Source organism: Salmo trutta, chromosome 38, assembly GCF_901001165.1.
Source record: "Salmo trutta chromosome 38, fSalTru1.1, whole genome shotgun sequence".
NCBI classification, from domain to species: domain Eukaryota; kingdom Metazoa; phylum Chordata; class Actinopteri; order Salmoniformes; family Salmonidae; genus Salmo; species Salmo trutta.
In genome coordinates, this window is record NC_042994.1 from 24,644,536 (window position 1) to 24,663,827 (window position 19,292).

General features: G+C 43.0%; 1 protein-coding gene across 4 annotated transcripts; it reads right to left on the minus strand.

Annotated features, from left to right (window-relative positions):
• Window positions 1-1,352: 1,352 nt before the first annotated feature.
• LOC115177973 (oocyte zinc finger protein XlCOF6) lies at window positions 1,353-15,307 on the minus strand. Of its 4 annotated transcripts, none has more exons than XM_029738977.1 (3): window positions 15,136-15,307; window positions 7,396-8,144; window positions 1,353-5,011 (listed from the first exon to the last, which is right to left on the minus strand). In XM_029738977.1, the coding sequence occupies exons 2-3, from the start codon at window positions 8,072-8,074 to the stop codon at window positions 3,456-3,458; spliced, it is 2,235 nt and encodes a 744-aa protein (XP_029594837.1). In that variant the 5' UTR covers window positions 8,075-8,144; window positions 15,136-15,307; the 3' UTR covers window positions 1,353-3,455. The 4 variants fall into 4 exon arrangements, with proteins under 4 accessions (XP_029594837.1, XP_029594839.1, XP_029594840.1 ...); XM_029738979.1 differs by lacking the exon at window positions 15,136-15,307 and adding an exon at window positions 15,058-15,124; XM_029738980.1 differs by lacking the exon at window positions 15,136-15,307 and adding an exon at window positions 13,830-13,867.
• Window positions 15,308-19,292: the final 3,985 nt, after the last annotated feature.

Sequence of the window (19,292 nt, forward strand, 5' to 3'; positions counted from 1 at the left end):
TCTCTAGACTGACACCCCTCTCTCTCTAGACTGACACCCCTCCCTCTCTCTAGACCGACACCCACCCCTCTCTCTAGACTGACACCCCTCCCTCCCCCTCCCTCCCTCGACTGACACCCCTCTCTCTCTAGACTGACACCCCTCTCTCTCTAGACTGACACCCCTCCCTCCCTCTCTAGACTGACACCCCTCCCTCCCTCCCTCTCTAGACTGACACCCCTCCCTCTGTCTCTCGCTAGACCGACACCCACCCCTCCCTCTAGATTGACACCCCTCCCTCCCTCCCTCTCAAGACTGACACCCTTCTCTCCCTCCCTCTCTAGACTGACACCCCTCCCTCCCTCTCTAGACTGACACCCCTCCCTCCCTCCCTCTCTAGACCGACACCCACCCCTCCCTCTCTCTAGACCAACAACAAAGTCCTTTCCTATTATTGTGTATTCTATTAACTATCTGTGTTGATTGTTGTGTGTGTTTTAGTGTTATCTTGTCCACAGACTTATTACAGTGTAAGGAAACCAGTATGTCATTTTGTTATTAGGGTGAAATAACTTTCTTAAAACTACGTCTTTGTTGATTGTAATTGTGTGTTATCATAATCTGATGGCTCATAGAAAGTGTTACTTTGTTATTTTTTTAAAATTGTTAGAAATTGTGTCTTTTCCACAGCAGTACAAGTGAAAAATAAAAAAAATCTGTACCCACAGAAATATCCTTTATGTTTGAAGGTCTTTTTAAGCAGCAGTGGTCAGAGGAAACGGTTGTGTTTCTGCGACAGCCTTCGTCAGACATGAAAACTTAAAGAACAGCCTTTCCAGTATATATATATATATATATATATATATGCCTTTTAAACCCAGCAGCCGAAGACTTTTTGTTAGTTTTGAGTTGAGCACGCCAGTTCTCATTCTCATTCTAGTACGAGTGATGTTCAATGTGATGGATGCTGCCTCTCATAGCTACAGTAATATTGGTTTACACTTCAAATGTTCACATTGATATCGACTGTATGCAGATATGACCTGTATTTACCGTTTGTCTGATGTTCCCGTTCATACAGGAGAGAGACATGACTATTGTGGATCCTCTGGGAAGCCTCAACAACGTCATGAAGCTGACAAGGCAGAGAAGAGTCTCTCGATTCCCACCGGGGACCAGTATGAAATATTGTGAAAAATGTATGTACTCACTACTGTAAGTCACTTTGGATAAGAGCGTCTGCTAAATGAGTTAAATGTAAATTGTAAGCCTGACCTCTGCTCTGTCTGTGGGGAAATGATTTGCTCAATCAACCCATTTTTAAGTACACCAGCGCACACAAGAGAGAAGACATAAGGTTGCCATAGACACCATTGAAAACACACGTGAATTTTGTAATGATTTGGGGTTGAATTATACTTACACATCCATAAATCACTTACAGTCCTCATCTTATTTAATGTAAACCTACTGAAATGTATACATATACACAATGTCAGTCCGGAGTTCACGCCAGTCAAACTCAATCAAGCCCAGATAAAGTATTTGAAATGATTTCAGTCACAATGTACACAATGTTAACAATGTAATACTAAGTATGTTTAAGCAATGTAAAAAACAAATAAAAGCTTGTACAACACAGAATTGTTATCAGTAATTATGAGCTGTCTTTTGCCATGTGCTTTCATTCTTTAATTGAGTCTGCATGTACATGTGTGTGCATACATGCATGTTTATGTGTGTGGTTGCGTGTACATGCATGTGTGTGGTGCAATGCATACATGTGTGCGTGTTCTCTGATATATACAGGTAACTGCCAAAATAAAGGAAACACTAAATGAGGCAAGGTATATAGAAAGCAGGTGCTTCCACAGGTGTGGTTTTTTGAGTTAATTATCATATAAAAATTAGCATTATTTTGGCTACAAGAGATCTCCGTGACTTTGATAGAGGGGTCTCCAAGGAGCACAGAGGGGGTTAAAGTGTGTGTGTCAGTCATCAGATCACAACCGAATTTAACACTTATGAGAGATTCTGTAGTGGCGCCTGAGAAAGCGTTTTCCACCACCATCAACAAAACCCAAATGATGGAATTTCTCGTGACAGAACGGTGTCACATCCCTCCAACAGAGTTCCAGACATTTGTAGAATCTATGCCAAGGAGCAGTGAAGATGTTCTGGTTGCCGCAAAGCCTCATGTTAGTGTTTCCTCAATTATACCTGTATATGTACTACTACTACTGTTTTCTACATACATAAACAATGTATATAACAACATATTTATACAACCATATAGAATTAAGAGGACTGGAGCCTAGGGCTTTAACATGCCATAGACCGAGGCTACACAGGTTACCTATAACATAATTCCACTTGTGACCTATAAAACAGATTTCAGATAAGACATGTATTCTCATTTAATTAAACCTTTAAACTTCACATTTTATCCTGGTTAGTTTCATTGATAAAGATTTGTCTTGCAATAAAGGAATTTATGTCAAATGTTCACATGAAATCTGCATGAAGATTTAAGTTACCATGGAAACATATTTAGTCCTAAATATTCTGAAATAACTTAACCATACTGGTAAAGGAATATAAGGACTTGAAATTGGCATGGTGGAATTGACTCCTGCTTTACTGTGACTGGGAGCAGCGGTGTGTTCCAGAGACCAGATCCTTAAACCATTTGATCTCTTAAATCAGGGGTTTATTTTGAAAGCTAACATGAACATGTGTTGCTGGTTTTTCAAGTCTATATTTGTCCAAAAAAAATGATACTTCAGAATATTTAGTAGAGTAACTCAATGAATCTGCCATCTGGAACAGCCCCCAGGGAAGGGGAAAGTGTTGGGTGAAGTTGCCCCTAGATGCTGATCTTGTAGCATTTGCCACTAATGCTTAATAATAGGATTTGGGGAGGAGAACCTGATCCTATACCTGTCAGTTGTGTATGCATAAAACACAACACTGTGATTTCAGACAATTTAAAAGCCACAAATCCTTGTTTTGTGATTCAGTCCAATGCGGAGGAAACATAGTAACTACTCTCAAAAACCTTGGTAACCACTCTCAAAAACCACTCTGTGCTCCCAATTCCTCTGGGTGGAAAGGAAATGAGGGATAACTAGCCAGTTGCACAACTAAATGCCTTCCGCATCTGAACCCTCTGAATCACAGAGGTGCGGCGGGCTGCCTTAATCCACTTCATATGTGCCTGGGGAGGAGTTGACGGGGGCTAACTGGCTTGCTCAAGGGCACAACAGCACATTTTTCCCCTAACCTTTGCCGGCTCGGGGATTCGAACCAGCGATCTTTCGGTTACCGGCCAAACGCTCTTAATTGCAAGGCTACCTGCCGCCCTCTGGGTTTGTCTGCGTGTGAGAGTGTTTGTGTGTCTCTCTCTCTGGGGGTTAGATTGTAAGTAAAACGACAAATTGATGAGGTCTTCTGCAAGTTACAACACAAAGTTCTCTCTATTCATAAACAGAGCTAGAATCATCCTGAGGCCATTCTGCACAAAGTACATCACCTGCAGGATGTCCATGTCCTTTCTTATGTTTCAACATGGCTACTAAATAGGTGAACCTCTCCTTGCATATATCACAGCTGTAAGGCTTCTCTCCAGTGTGAGTGCGCTTGTGTACAGCCAGTGCGTCAGTTCGGGAAAACCTCTTCCCACACTGATCACAGGCGTGAGGCTTCTCTCCAGTATGAGTTCTCTTGTGTGCAGCCAGGTTTTGTGACCGACTGAAGCTCTTCCCACAGACAAAGCATGGGTAAGGTCTCTCCCCAGTGTGTGTTCGCTGGTGAATCACCAAAGAATTGTACTGAGAAAACCTCTTTCCACATTGATCACAGACGTAAGGCAGCTCTCCGGTGTGCACACGCTGGTGTGTTGTTAAACCTTGGCGGAATACGAAGCTCCTGCCACAGTCGGAGCAGTGGTACGGTTTCACTCCTTGGTGTATCTTCATGTGCGTTTTGAAGTTGCTTGGATGGTTGAAGGTCTTCCCGCATAGGTCGCAGACAATGGACTTCTCTTTACTGTGCCTTTTCTGGTGTTTCTTCAGATATATCGGATGAGAGAAACAATGCCCACACTCAGAACAGCGGTAAGTTCTCTCTCCCCGGTCGTGGGTCAGCTGGTGAAATTTAAGATTACCTTTTGTAGTAAAACACGCCCCACATTTAGAGCAGTGGAAGGGCCTTTCGGCAGAGGGCTTGTGTTTATGTTTGTGTGCTTTCAGTAAACTGGCGTGAATGAACCGCATTCCGCAGACGGAACATTGGAATGGTTTTTCTTCAGTATGCATTCTCATATGGAAATTAAAGGATGCCGAAATACAAAACTTCTTCTCACAGAATAGGCATTGGTAAGGCCTTTCTGCAGCAGGCATGTGTGTTTGCTCGTGGGCTTTTAGAGTGGATTTCTGAGCAAAACTTTTCTCGCACTTGGAGCATTGGAATGGTTTCTCTCCTGTGTGTTTTCTTTGGTGGTTTTTGAAGGTTGATAAAAAACTGTAGCTCTTCCCGCAGTCAGAGCAGTGGTAAGACCTTTCTGCGGGAGGCTCATGTACCGTTTTCTCATGTATTTTTCGATAGTGGTTGTTTGCAAAACCTTTCCCACACTTGGAGCATTGGAATAGTTTATTTTCAGTGTGGGTGCTTTGATGGATTTTCAAGCTTGATAAAACACTGAAACTCATTCCGCAGTCAGAGCAGTGGTGAGGTTTCTTCCCAGTGTGCATCTGCTGGTGAATCTTAAGAGTAATTTTTTGACTGAAAGTCTCCCCACACTGTGAGCAGCGGTAAGGTTTCTCTCTTGTATGGATTCTTCTGTGCATTTTGAGAGTCGCTGGACAGCCGAAAGTCTTCCCACACTCAGAGCAGCAGTGGTGTGGTTTCTTCCCTGTATGTCTCTGCGGTTTTTTATTGAGGTGTTTTGATGTGGGGAGACTCCAGTCTGTGTTGTCAGCATGAGGTTGTTGTTGATGCTCCCCAGAAGATCCACGGTTTCCACGTCTCTCTCCTGTGTGAAAGAAAGAAACAAACAGTGAACAGTTTGTCCAACACAAAGAAAGTGACGACATATTGAGGTATTAGTCCCTTCCAAAAGTATTCCCACCCCTTGATTTTTTCCCACATGTTGTTGTGTTACAGCCTGAATTTACACACATATACCCCATAATATCAAAGTGGAATTATCTTTTTAGAGATTTTTACAAATTAATAAAAACAAGAAAAGGTGAAATGTCTTCAGTCAATAAGTATTCAACCCATTTGATATGGCAAGCCTAAATAAGTTCAGGAGTATAATTATTTTTTTTAACATAAAACAGACCTTGAATAACCCTTGGAGCCTGGTGAAGTTATTAAATACACTTTGGATGGTGCATCAATACACCCAGTCACTACAAATATACAGGCGTCTTTCCTAACGCTGTTGCCGGAGAGGAAGGAAACTGCTCGGGAATTGAAGACTTTAATGGCTGTGACAGGAGAAAACAGAGTGAAAAATAGGGACCCTGTACAAGGCTCTGCATCTGTCCTCGTGCTCCTAGATCTCATTACCGCTTTTGACACCGATCACCAGATTATTTTGGAGAGATTGGAAACCCTAATTGGTCTAGCATGGACAAGTTCTTGCTTGGTTGTCAGAAAGATATAATTTTGTCTCTGTGGATGGTTTGTCCTCTGACAAATCAATTGTAAGTTTCGGGGTGTTAGTCAAGGTTTTGTTTTAGGACCATTATTTATTCTACTTCTTGGTGATGTCATTCGGAAACACAAACACTCAGAACAGCGGTAAGTTCTCTCTCCCCGGTCGTGGGTCAGCTGGTGAAATTTAAGATTACCTTTTGTAGTAAAACACTGCTTTTTTCACTGCTATGCGGAGAACACATAGCTATAAATTTCAATGAAACATGTTGAAGCATCAAAATTGCTTACCCTGGAAGCGGATGGTGGCAAATGTTTTACTTTTAAACTGTGACAAAACGAAGATGCTAGTTCTAGGTCCCAAGAAACAAAGAGATCTGCTGTTTGATCTGACAATTAATCTTGATGGTTGTACAGTCGTCTCAAATAAAACGGCAGGACCTCAGCGTTACTCTAGACCCTGACATTTCTTTTGACGAACACATAAAAAATATTTCAAGGGCAGCTTTTTTCCCCCATCTTTGTAACATTGCCACCCAGATAAGCACTAAATGCACTTCAGTTAGTGCTGCTAATCACTGTGGTGGAAATGTAATATTCATTATATACTATACTGTTTAATTAGACATACTATGCTGTTTTACTTAGAGATTTGTCCATTGTTATATGTTAGTATTTTTACTGATACATGCTAGTCTTGTGCGACTTCGTCATTAATCTGAGAATACAGATTAATGAGCTGCTTGGGTGCAACCGCATTATGCAACTTCCTGTGTTTACGATCGGCAGAAATGTAGCTATGTGGGAAGTGCAGGGAGGAACAGAGAATGGTGGCGATATCAGCTATCTTGATCTACACAGACAAGCTAAATTACTTTTTACAACTCCGTTCCCAGGGCCTGATTCTACACATCTGCTAACTGTCACAAAGATAAAAGGATGTACTTTCTTTAAGAGGAGAGAGGCAACTTTGTTCATTGAGCTTTCAACTCTTAACTATTCTTAGTGATGGTTGATTGCTTCATTTTTGCAAATCTTAAACTAAATGTTTTTTTAAGAATCTGCAGTATCTCTTCCAATAGAATACCTGCGACACCACGGCTGCTAGAATCTTGACTAGAACCAAAAAAATAACTATCATATTACTCCAGTGATAGCCTTAACAGGAAGCCAGTGTAGAGGCTAGGTAATGGAGTGACGTGAGAGAGAGAGGATAGACAGAGAGATGGGGCAGAGGTAGAGGTAGAGAGGTAATTGAGTGGTGTGAGAGGGAGGATAGACAGAGAGATGGGGCAGAGGTAGAGAGAGACGTAATGGAGTGATGTGAGTGATGTGAGTGAGAGGATAGACAGAGAGATGGGGCAGAGGTAGAGAGAGAGGTAATGGAGTGATGTGAGTGATGTGAGTGAGAGGATAGACAGAGAGATGGGGCAGAGGCAAAGAGAGAGGTAATGGAGTGATGTGAGAGTGGGAGGATAGACAGAGATGGGGCAGAGGCAGAGAGAGGTAATGGAGTGATGTGAGAGTGGGAGGATAGACAGAGATGGGGTAGAGGCAGAGAGAGGTAATGGAGTGATGTGAGAGGGCAGAGGGGTGCATTGCAAGTCGCTGTGCTCTATGTTTAACGATTCTACAATGAAAAAAGGTATTGATGCAACTTACAAAACGTTGATATCAGACTGCACTGTAATGTTAGACAACAACACATAGCAATGGTACTTAGAACCAAAACAAAAGGTATCCTGCTGCACTTACTTTGATGAATCACGTCTCCTTCCTCCTCCTCGTCTCCTCCAGCAGTTCCTCTCAACCCTGGTGTTTTCCTGCAGTCGACCAGCTGCACAGACACCCTCTTCAGACCCAGCAGTAAGGCATTACCAGGAGAGGACAGAGAGGGGGACCCACTCACGCTCTCCTCCCTCTGCTCTGGTGTGTATTTCTCTGGAGCTGGCTCCACCTCCAGCCCTTTGCTCGGCAACAAATCCCTGTCCTTCACACATTCTTCATCACAGTCTGCAGCGTCATCATCAAATGATTGGCTGGGACTCATGGGTTCCCCCTCCAGCCTTTTGCTAGGTAACCAATCCATGTCCTTCTGGTTCCCTTCTTCATCATAGTCTACAGCATCATCATCAATGGATTGGCTGGGACTCAAAGGTGCACCGATACAATCCTCCTGTATCTTTCTGATGTCCTCTTTCAGTCGGAGTAACCAAGACATTCCCTGCTCCTCCGATTCCATTGAATCTGCATTTTTCCCAAGTTCCTCCAGGATTTTACGGCACAATGAGTGATGGTGATTCTTTCCTTGAACATCAGAGCCATCCTTGCCACCTATTCCACTGCGTTCACACAGGCAGCGTAAACTGTCGTTGGTTAAAGTGTATAAACGCTGTTCCATTTCCTCCATCAACGTTTCCCTCTCTCCACTCATATTGTCCTGCTCACGTGGCAACAACAGCAATGAAGTCAATGTCAAGACAGATATAGTTCAGTTAGATGACCTGTAATGAAAATGAAAGATTATAACACATTAGCGATTGCATCTGTCATTTCACCCTAAAATGTTGTTTCTTTTACTTTGAGTGTTAAATTGGTTTAGGAATATACAGGCATCTTTAAAATTAAATATTAATGTTGGTATAGTCACAAAATGACATGAAAAGGCTATGCATGTCAAGATGAGATGGTGGTTTACGTCTGTTGTGTTTTGCCTTAGTTGGATTAATACCTAGGAACTAAGATGACATCATATAGGGAGATCTGTGGAAGGGAGCCATTTCAATTACGGCGGGCATGGGGTCGCTACTTGCAGATCTTCACAGAGGAGCCCAGGCAGTGGGAGAGCAGGGTTTGGGATACATGTTCCCCGGTTTCAGATACACCAGGGGAGGCAGATGTCTGATACAGTTTCAGTCTTCTCTGCTGTGTTGTTGGCACTAGTGTGGGCATTGGGGTGGGTGGATGAAGTGGGGTCTAAAAGGGTTACTTTGTGTTCAGACTGCCGCTGCCCTGGTCACACTGAGAGAAGGGAAGTCTAGAGCACAACCAGACTTGTTAATCGAGCTGTTGATGGCCCTTAATAGGGTGGAAAGCTTCTCTGTCAATGGCTCCTCCTGCTCTCTGCTGCAGCAGATATTTGAAAGGTCCATTGGATTTACTCATATTTTCATCATGGACAACATGTAATGTGTAGCTACAGCTTTCAATACCAGTGTTGTCCTGAATGCAGCTGCTGGTATCGATGCAGCTCTGTCTTTTGTGGCTAAAGCAGTCTGGACTGGTTGAAGCTGAGTGGGAAGGATTATTTTGAAAGTGTTTCAGTCTGACGTGAATTCTCATTATCCATACACCGGTAAAGAGTCTACAGTTAAAATGCTAAGACAGATACATAATTCTACATATGTTATTGTCTCAACTGTATCCAAACAGTTTTTTTTTTTAAATTGTTAGCTATATAGCTAGCTAGATAGACAGTTGCATACAGGTAAAGTTATAGCCAGCTAGCTATCTGAGCTGGCCAGCCGCATTCTGCTGTTAAGGTTGATAGCTGATGTGCTAAGCCCTGCATGACGATCCTCTTTTTCATGTTTGTCATTTTCAACTAGCTAGCTACTGAAAATAGCCACTGTGTTGCTAATGCTAATCGATTAGCAAGCTAATCAAACCCCATTTTAAGTGATTACGGACACATGCTAAATTGGTTAGCTAGCGAGCCACAATGAAATGATCGCTAAATAGCTAGCTAGCTATTGGACAATAGATTTCAAGGTCATTTTTCCTTGCATGTTCAACTAGCTAGATGAATACCACTTACATCTAGCCAGCTGGTAATTATGAAGCTAAATGTTTGCTAAATCTAGCTTGTAATCTTGTGTCTGCACTGCCATTGTTGGACTGGAAGCAGGTTAAGTGTGTACAGGACGTTTTAGTACAGCTGTTGAGGTCAACAGGAAATAACAATCTATAAGAGATTAATTCATTGATGTTTCAACACCTTTTTCTGTAATTTGTCTTTCAGCATAAACCTGCTCTCCACCATCAGTACAAGGAGATGGTCGAGGGTGAACAAGAAACACTTCAGCTATTTTGTCTTTGTACTGCCCTCTTAGGCCTCCCTCCCCCATCTGAGATATCTACCCTCATCCTCCACATACAACACCCGTTCTGCCAGTCACATTCTGTTAAAGGTCCCCAAAGCACACACATTCCTGGGTCGCTCTTGTTTTCAGTTTGCTGTGCCTAGCAACTGGAACGAGCTGCAACAAACACTCAAACTGGACAGTTTTATCTCAATGTCTTCATTCAAAGACTCAATCATGAACACTTACTAACAGTTGTGGCTGCTTTGCGTGATGTATTGTTGTCTCAACCTTCTTGCCCTTTGTGCTGTTGTCTGTGCCCAATAATGTTTGTACCATGTTTTGTGCTGCTTACCATGTTGTGTTGCTACCATGTTGTGTTGTCATGTGTTGCTGCCTTGCTATGTTGTTGTCTTAGGTCTCTATGTAGTGTTGTCTTGTCTCTCTTGTCGTGATGTGTTTTGTCCTATATTTAAACGTTATTTATTTTTAATCCCAGCCCCCGTCCTCGCAGGTCTTTTGCCTTTTGGTAGGCCGTCATTGTAACTAAGAATTTGTTCTTAACTGACCTGCCTAGTTAAATAAAGATTAAATAAAAATAAAAAAAACGTATTGCTTGGACTTGGGGGTTAATTAATGTTATTTCTGGTATGCAAGGTTTGAATGTCTTGTCTATTTTAGTCTGCTTCGTCCTTTACAGGTTTAATTGTCTGAAGCCTGGTGTTGTTGTGGCCAATGAGCTTTCCCTCAGATGGAACCAGGTTTCAGCTGCTGTGCAATGTTGACGTCCTTCCTCCCAGAGATGTGAAAACATCCCCAGGACTGGACACAACCTGGCAAACATATTGAGAAGATCAGGACTTTTGCAATGAAAATGCCATGGACATTACATGTCCTGCTCCAAAAGGGCAGGACAGAAATATTCTCTCAGGCTAGATTGCTTTGTCCATATCATAACCTTTAGTACTTGAAGTTAATACAGGAAGGCTGTATAGTTTAACACCATCTGTTCTAATTTGCTCACAAAACAGTAATTCAATCAGATCTAAATGCATATGTAAATGCTGCCAAATGGTTTTATTCATGTAGGCTACACTGTTCCACAATTTTCCTGCAAAATGATCCTGTTGTCCTGCATGTGGGTATTTTAAATGTGGTCACCCTAGGCATGTGTCTGTACAGTTTCGCTCTGTTGCGCGCAGTAAACAGACACATGCAAGCAATTGAAGTTAAATTAAATTAATCGATGGGAGCGGATCAGGCTGTAATTTCATAAAGTAGATGACTCAACTGTTTCACTCATTTATACTCGCTTGGGTAACCGATTAGTAGTAATTTATACCCACGTGTGAATTTTTGATAACCAACATTACCTTTTCTGTAGGCTACAGCAATAACTCGTTGGAACCGAAACTTGAACATTTAAACTTTCTGTCCGGGTAGAAGATTGGTCAGTGCCATTAGTATTGATATGATACAATGCACTGCCTTTTAACGTGAGGCAGGTTGGCAGTGCTTGCTGTGACTTGCAGTGCAGCACATCGCAGCCTAATGGGGGAACTTGAGATAATGTTCAGAGAATCAATTTTGGCAAAAGTATTCATTTTCTAATTCTTTTACCCACCTTTTTTTCCCCAATTTCATTTCTATCCAATTACGATCGAGTCATGAATCCTCCGAAACATGACCCTCCAAACAGCGCTCCTAAACACGCCAGCCACACCAATGTGACGGAGGAAACACTGTTTAGCTGACAACCGAAGTGGTGGGCCACAAGGAGCCACTAGAGCGCGATGAGACCCGGGTTCGAGCCAAGTAACAGCTTTGTATCAACATTAAATCTTATTCAAATCTGTTCATATACAGTTGTGGTCAAAAGTTTTCAGAATGACACAAATATTAATTTTCACAAAGTCTGCTGCCTCAGTGTCTTTAGATATTTTTGTCAGATGTTACTATGGAATACTGAAGTATAATTACAAGCATTTCATAAGTGTCAAAGGCTTTTATTGACAATTACATGAAGTTGATGCAAAGACTCAATATTTGCAATGTTGGCCCTTCTTTTTCAAGACCTCTGCAATCCGCCCTGGCATGCTGTCAATTAACTTCTGGGCCACATCCTGACTGATGGCAGGCCATTCTTGCATAATCAATGCTTGGAGTTTGTCAGAATTTGTGGGTTTTTGTTTGTCCACCCGCCTCTTGAGGATTGACCACAAGTTCTAAAGGGGATTAAGGTCTGGGGAGTTACCTGGCCATGGACCCAAAATATCGATGTTTTGTTCATCGAGCCACTTAGTTATCACTTTTGCCTTATGGCAAGGTGCTCCATCATGCTGAAAAAGGCATTGTTCGTCACCAAACTGTTCCTGGATGGTTGGGAGAAGTTGCTCTCGGAGGATGTGTTGGTACCATTCTTTATTCATGGCTGAGAAGCAACCCCACACATGAATGGTCTCAGGATGCTTTACTGTTGGCATGACACAGGACTGATGGTAGCGCTCACCTTGTCTTCTCCGGAAAAGCTTTTTTCCGGATCCCCCAAACAATCGGAAAGGGGATTCATCAGAGAAAATGACTTTACCCCAGTCCTCAGCAGTCCAATCTCTGTACCTTTTGCAGAATATCAGTCTGTCCCTGATGTTTTTTCTGGAGAGAAGTGGCTTCTTTGCTGCCCTTGACACCAGGCCATCCTCCAAAAGTCTTCGCCTCACTGTGAGTGCAGATGCATTCACACCTGCCTGCTGCCATTCCTGAGCAAGCTCTGTAACGGTGGTGCCCCGATCCCGCAGCTGAATCAACTTTAGGAGACGGTCCTGGCGCTTGCTGGACTTTCTTGGGCGCCCTGAAGCCTTCTTCACAACAATTGAACCACTTTCCTTGAAGTTCTTGTTGATCCAAATAATGGTTGAGTTAGGTGCAATCTTCCTGGCAGCAATATCCTTGCCTGTGAAGCCCTTTTTGTGCAAAGCAATGATGACGGCACGTGTTTCCTTGCAGGTAACCATGGTAGACAGAGGAAGAACAATGATTCCAAGCACCACCCTCCTTTTGATGCTTCCAGTCTGTTATTCGAACTCAATCAGCATGAAAGAGTGATCTCCAGCCTTGTCCTCGTCAACACTCACACCTGTGTTAACGAGAGAATCACTGAAGTGATGTCAGCTGGTCCTTTTGTGGCAAGGCTGAAATGCAGTGGAAATGTTTTTTGGGGGGATTCAGTTCATTTGCATGGCAAAGAGCAGACTTTGAAAATTAATATTTTACTTTTTCAATTACAATTCTGACAAGCGAGCACTTAGATATGATCATTTTCATAGCCTGGTTCACCAACTACTTCGCAGACAGATCAGTGTGTCAAATCGGAGGGCCTGTTGTCCGGACCTCTGGCAGTCTATGGGGGTACCACAGGGTTAAATTCTCGGGCCGACTCTTTTCTCTGTATATATCAATGATGACGCATTTGCTGCGGGTGATTCCCTGATCCACCTCTACGCAGACGACACCATTCTGTATACATCTGGCCCTTCTTTGGACACTGTGTTAACTAACCTCCAAATGAGCTTCAATGCCATACAACACTCCTTCCGTGGCCTCCAACTGCTCTTAAACGCTAGTAAAACCAAATGCATGCTTTTCAACCGTTCGCTGCCCGCACCCGCCCTCCCGACCAGCATCACTAGTCTGGACGGTTCTGACCTAGAATATGTGGACACCTACAAATACCTAGGTGTCTGGCTAGACTGTAAATTCTCCTTCCAGACTCATATCAAACATCTCCAATCCAAAATCAAATCTATAATTGGCTTTCTATTTCGCAACAAAGCCTCCTTCACTCACGCCGCCAAACTTACCCTAGTAAAACTGACTATACTACCGATCCTCGACTTCGGCGATGTCATCTACAAAATAGCTTCCAATACTCTACTCAGCAAACTGGATGCAGTCTATCACAGTGCCATCCGTTTTGTTACCAAAGCCCCTTATACCACCCACCACTGCGACCTGTACGCTCTAGTCGGCTGGCCCTCGCTACATATTCGTCGCCAGACCCACTGGCTCCAGGTCATCTATAAGTCTATGCTAGGTAAAGCTCCGTCTTACCTCAGCTCACTGGTCACGATAACAACACCCACCCGTAGAACGCGCTCCAGTAGGTATATCTCACTGGTCGTCCCCAAAGCCAGCACCTCCTTTGGGCGCCTTTCCTTCCAGTTCTCTGCTGCCAGTGACTGGAACGAATTGCAAAAATCTCTGAAGCTGGAGACTTACATTTCCTTCACTAACTTTAAACATCAGCTATCTGAGCAGCTAACCGATCGCTACAGCTGTACATAGTCCATCTGTAAATCGCCCACCCAATCTACCTACCTCATCCCCATATTGTTTTTATTTACTTTTCTGCTCTTTTGCACACCAGTATCACTACTTGCACATCATCCTCTGCTCATCAATCACTCCAGTGTTAATCACTCTGCTAACTTGTAATTACTTCGCTAATATGGCCTATTTATTGGCTTACCTCCTCACGCCATTTGCACACATTGTATATAGACTTCCTTTTTTCTATTGTGTTATTGACTGTTATTGCTTGTTTATTCCATGTGTAACTCTGTTGTTGTTTGTGTCGCACTGCCTTGCTTTATCTTGGCCAGGTCGCAGTTGTAAATGAGAACTTGTTCTCAACTAGCTTACCTGGTTAAATAAAGGTGAAATAAAAAAAATAAAAACATCGAATGTTTGAGAATGATGTAGAATAAGGCATATGTGAAAATTCCTAAGCAATATATTCAGCTGGTGTTGCGTGTTGGTAAATCCATCAACTATTCTGCATCAGGCGCACACAGACCAGAGTGCTCTGAAATCCGAGTAGACAGCCAGAGTGACTTTTAAGAACGCTAGAGACATGCTAACTGGATAATAGTCGTTCAAGTTCAGCATAGCTAGTTAGCAAAGCGAATCACATTTCTTGCTAGCTAACCAAATAACACCTGGATCTAGTTGTAGCCACCGAAAAACGATATGAGGGGTTAAAAATCGGTCACTCGCCCACACCTCCAATGACATGACATCCACCCAGCAGCTAGCTAATATGAGGCTCCGTGCTCTAAGCTTGCCACACAAACAGATGTGCTAGCCTATTAGCCACGTCATAACTGACTTGTGATCATTGCCCTTGCTAGTTTTATTGTATTGACATTCCCAGCATTAGTTACATTCGTCCGTTTTTGTCCAAAATATTGAGTAATTGAAACTGAAACGGTGCATTCCGAATAAAGGCAGCAAACAATGTACCAGGCCAGCTGTGATTAAAATGACATTTGCTACCTACCAGGTACAGTAGAAAGGCTAGCTAGCTAACAGGCTAGCACGTCTCTGTCCAACATGACCAAGTGGGAAAGAAGTATACCTCGTGACTTTCGCTTGATGTTCCTTCGATAACGTTGTTTTGAGATCAGTTTTAAGCTGTATTTTGGAGATTGAATGTAGGAATTCCCACAATGTTGGAAGACTAATCTACTTAGGGATAGCTCCTCATTCTTTGCTTGGTTCCAATGTATGCTATGCCGTCATCACACACAGACCAGACCAATCAAGTATCGATATATCAATGGTAAACTCTACTGCTGGAGCAGTTGTGGCTGATGATGCTTCGCGTAATCTCACTTCAGGATAAATTTTTGGTGCATTTAGAATGTTCTCAGGCAAATGTAAATTGTGAAAAAAATATTTTTTAAGTTCAGATGAGCTTTTTCTGTGATTTTATTAACATACAGGCTTAGTTGTCTAAGGCTTACTACGTACTTAACATGAAAAAAGGCGTGCGCAGTTAAAACATGTAATCAAAACACTAACATATTACTCAATTCTACCTTATAGATGTTTTCTATTGAACCTTTATTTAGAGATCTGGAACCCACCACTAGTTGTTTTCTGTCAGGTGGATGGATTATCTTGGCAAAGGAGAAATGCTCACTAACAGGGATGTAAAAAAAAAGTTGTGAATAACATTTTAGAGAAATAAGCTTTTTGTGTTTGGAACATTCCTGGGATCTTTTATTTCAACCCATGAAACATGGGACCAACACTTTACATGTTAAGTTTATATTTTTGTTCAGTATAGATCACCGCTATAAGGTTTCTCTCCAGTGTGTACACGCTTGTGTTAAGTCAGCACTCTTGTATGAGCAAAGCTCTTCCCACAATCAAGGTGGGCTAAGGCCTCAATCCCCCGTATGAAGTCTCTCAGATTAGATTTTATGGTGTTAGATGCAGCGAAACTATTCCTTTGCTGAGAGAGTCTGTAAGGTTTCTCTCCTGTATGGATTATTCGTTGTACTTCAAGATCCGCTGGGCTGGAAAAATAACCCTCTCCTGTCAGAGCAGCAGCGGTGAGGGTCCTTCCCTATACGTCTCCGCTGATGCTTCTTTGGGTGTCTCTGACCACATCGTTATGTTGAGGCTCCCCAGAGGATAAGCCCCTCCCACTGAGAGAGCGAAGGCTAGAGCTGTCTCCTATGAAACAAAGACTAATTAGGTTCTGCAAATATGGGCCCATGAACAAAACATGATAGTCAGTATATATTATTAATCAATGAACTGTCACAGAAGCAGACTGTGGCCTTATCCACACATACTAATTGTTCTTACTTTATGAAATATAAATTCCTCTTCTCGCCGTTCCACTCCGCCCCAGTTGTTTTCCTAAAGTCGACCAGCCGCACAGACACACTCTTCAGACCTAGCAGTAAGGCACTACTGGTAGAGGTGCGATCTGGGAGGGTGGATGGAGATGTGCTAGGTTTGTCCTGGTGACCCCAGAAAGTATTCTACATAGAGAATATCATTCGACCAAACATTTGATTACTTTAGTCTATTTAATCTTTATTTAGCTAATCATGTTAGTCTCGTTGAGATAAAAAATATTTTTTAATAGAGACTTGGACCTAGTAGGATCTTATTGTGAAGGACAATAAATCCCAATAACTTCTCTCACCCTGGTTTCTACTGTCCAAACATTTAAATCTAGGCGCAATGAGCAATCAAGCATTGATCCAGTTGTCTGCTATCATTTACTTTTACCTGACAGCTATACTGAACAAAAATATAAACACAACATGTAGTCGTGTTGGTCCCATGTTTCATGAGCTGAAATAAAATATCCCATAGATTTTACAGACACACAAAAAGCTAATTTCAAATATTGTGCACAAATTTGTTTACATCCCTGTAAGTGAGCATTTCTTCTTTGCCAAGCTAATCCATCTTCCTGACAGGTGTGGCATATCAAGAAGCTGATTAAACAGCATGATCATTACACAGGTGCACCTTGTGCTGGTGACAATAAAAGGCCACACTAAAATGTGCAGTTGTGTCACACAACACAATGCCACAGATATCTAAAGTTTTGAGGGAGCGTGGAATTGGCATGCTGACTGCAGGAATGTCCACTAGAGCTGTTGCCAGATAATTTAATTTCTCCACCATATGCCGCCTCCAACGTCCTTTTAGAGAATTTGGCAGTATGTTCAACCAGCCTCACAACCGCTGACCACATGTAACCACGCCAGCTCAGGCCCTCCACACCCGGCTTCTTCACCTGCGGGAGTGTCTGAGACACTTCAAAACTGTGTTTTGACATTGGGCAATTTATCAAAAGTTATTGTCAATGGGAAGCACCAACAGCATCATTTTCAAATTATGTTAGAGGAATATAAATGGAACTTTCAACATTCATTTCCAATAGAATTCTACTTAATTAGGTAAAAACTACTGAATGAGTCCAAAAACATGTGATTTATTTATTTTGATGATCTATCAGGAATCATAAAAACGGGTTTGACTTGCCTATAATAGCTAGCTAGCTAAGAACCTGACAGGCAACATGTGTCTAACAGTAGTTTCTTAGCTAGCATAAACACTAGTGCATAAAATGCTATACAATGACAAAAATATGACAAATCAAATTATATTTGTCACATGTGTAACAGTATAGCTTCCGTCCCTCTCCTCACCCCTACCTGGGCTCGAACCAGGGACCCTCTGCACACATCAACAACTGCCTCCCACGAAGCATCATTACCCATTGCTCCACAAAAGCCGCGGCCCTTGCAGAGCAAGGGGCAAAACTACTTCAAGGTCTCAAAGCGAGTGACGTCACCAATTGAAACGCTATTAGCGCGCACCCCGCTAACTAGCTAGCCATTTCACAATCGGTTACACATGTACCGAATACAACAGGTGTAGTAGACCTTACAGTGAAATGCTTACTTACAAGCCCTTAGCCAACAATGCAGTTTTAAGAAAATACCCCCAAAAAGTAAGAGATAAGAATAACAAATAATTAAAGTGCAGCAGTAAATAACAATAGCGGGGCTATATACAGGGGGTACCGGTACAGAGTCAATGTCAATGTGCGGGGGCACCGGTGTCGAGGTAATATGTACATGTAGGTAGAGTTATTAAAGTGACTATACATAGATGATAACAGAGAGTAGCAACAGCGTTCCGGGGGGTAGAAGCAACTTAGACTATGCAAATAGTTTGGGTAGCCATTTGATTAGCTGTTCAGGAGTCTTATGGCTTGGGGGTAGAAGCTATTTAGAAGGCTCTTGGACCTAGACTTGGCGCTCTGGTACCGCTTGCCGTGCGGTAGCAGAGAGAACAGTCTATGACTAGAATGGCTGGAGTCTGACAATTTGTAGGGCCTTCCTCTGACACCGCCTGGTATAGAGGTCCTGGATGGCAGGAAGCTTGGCCCTGGTGATGTACTGGGCCGTATAAACTACCATCTGAAGTGCCTTGCGGTCGGAGGCTGAGCAGTTGCCATACCAGGCAGTGATGCAACCCGTCAGGATGCTGTCGACAGTGCAGCTGTAAAACCTTTGAGGATCTGAGGACCCATGCCAAATCTCAGTCTCCTGAGGAGGAATAGGTTTTGTCGTGCCCTCTTCACGACTGTCTTGGTGTGCTTGGACCATGTTATTTTGTTGGGGATGTGGACACCAAGGAACTTGAAGCTCTCAATCTGCTCCACTACAGCCCCGTTGATGAGAATGGGGGCATGCTCAGTCCTCATTTCCTGTAGTCCACAATCATCTCCTTTGTCTTGATCACGTTGAGGGAGAGGTTGTTGTCCTTGCACCACACGGTCAGGTCTCTGACCTCCTCCCTGTAGGCTGTCTCATCGTTGTCGGTGATCAGGCCTACCACTGTTGTGTCATCAGCAAACTTAATGTTGGGAGTCGTGCCTGGCTGTGCAGTCATGAGTGAACAGGGAGTACAGGAGGGGGCTGAGCACGCACCCTTGAGGGGCCACTGTGTTGGGGATCAGCGTGGCAGATGTGTTGTTGCCTACCCTTACCACCTGGGGGCAGCCCGTCAGGAAGTCCAGGATCCAGTTGCAGAGGGAGGTGTTTAGTCCCAGGGTCCTTAGCTTAGTGATGAGATTTGAGGGCACTATGGTGTTGAACCCTGAGCTGTAGTCAATGCATAGCATTCTAACGTTGGTGTTCCTTTTGTCCAGGTGGGAAAGGGCAGTGTGGAGTGCAAAAGAGATTGCATCAT

What these genes read in the sequence shown, in the direction of transcription:
- LOC115177973 (XM_029738977.1), bottom strand. Translation starts at nt 8,074, where the DNA reads ATGAGTGGAGAGAGGGAAACGTTGATGGAGGAAATGGAACAGCGTTTA. An exon ending in AGGAGACGTGATTCATCAAA is followed by an intron (nt 5,012 to 7,395) that starts GTAAGTGCAGCA and finishes TCTTTCACACAG; the next exon opens with GAGAGAGACGTGGAAACCGT.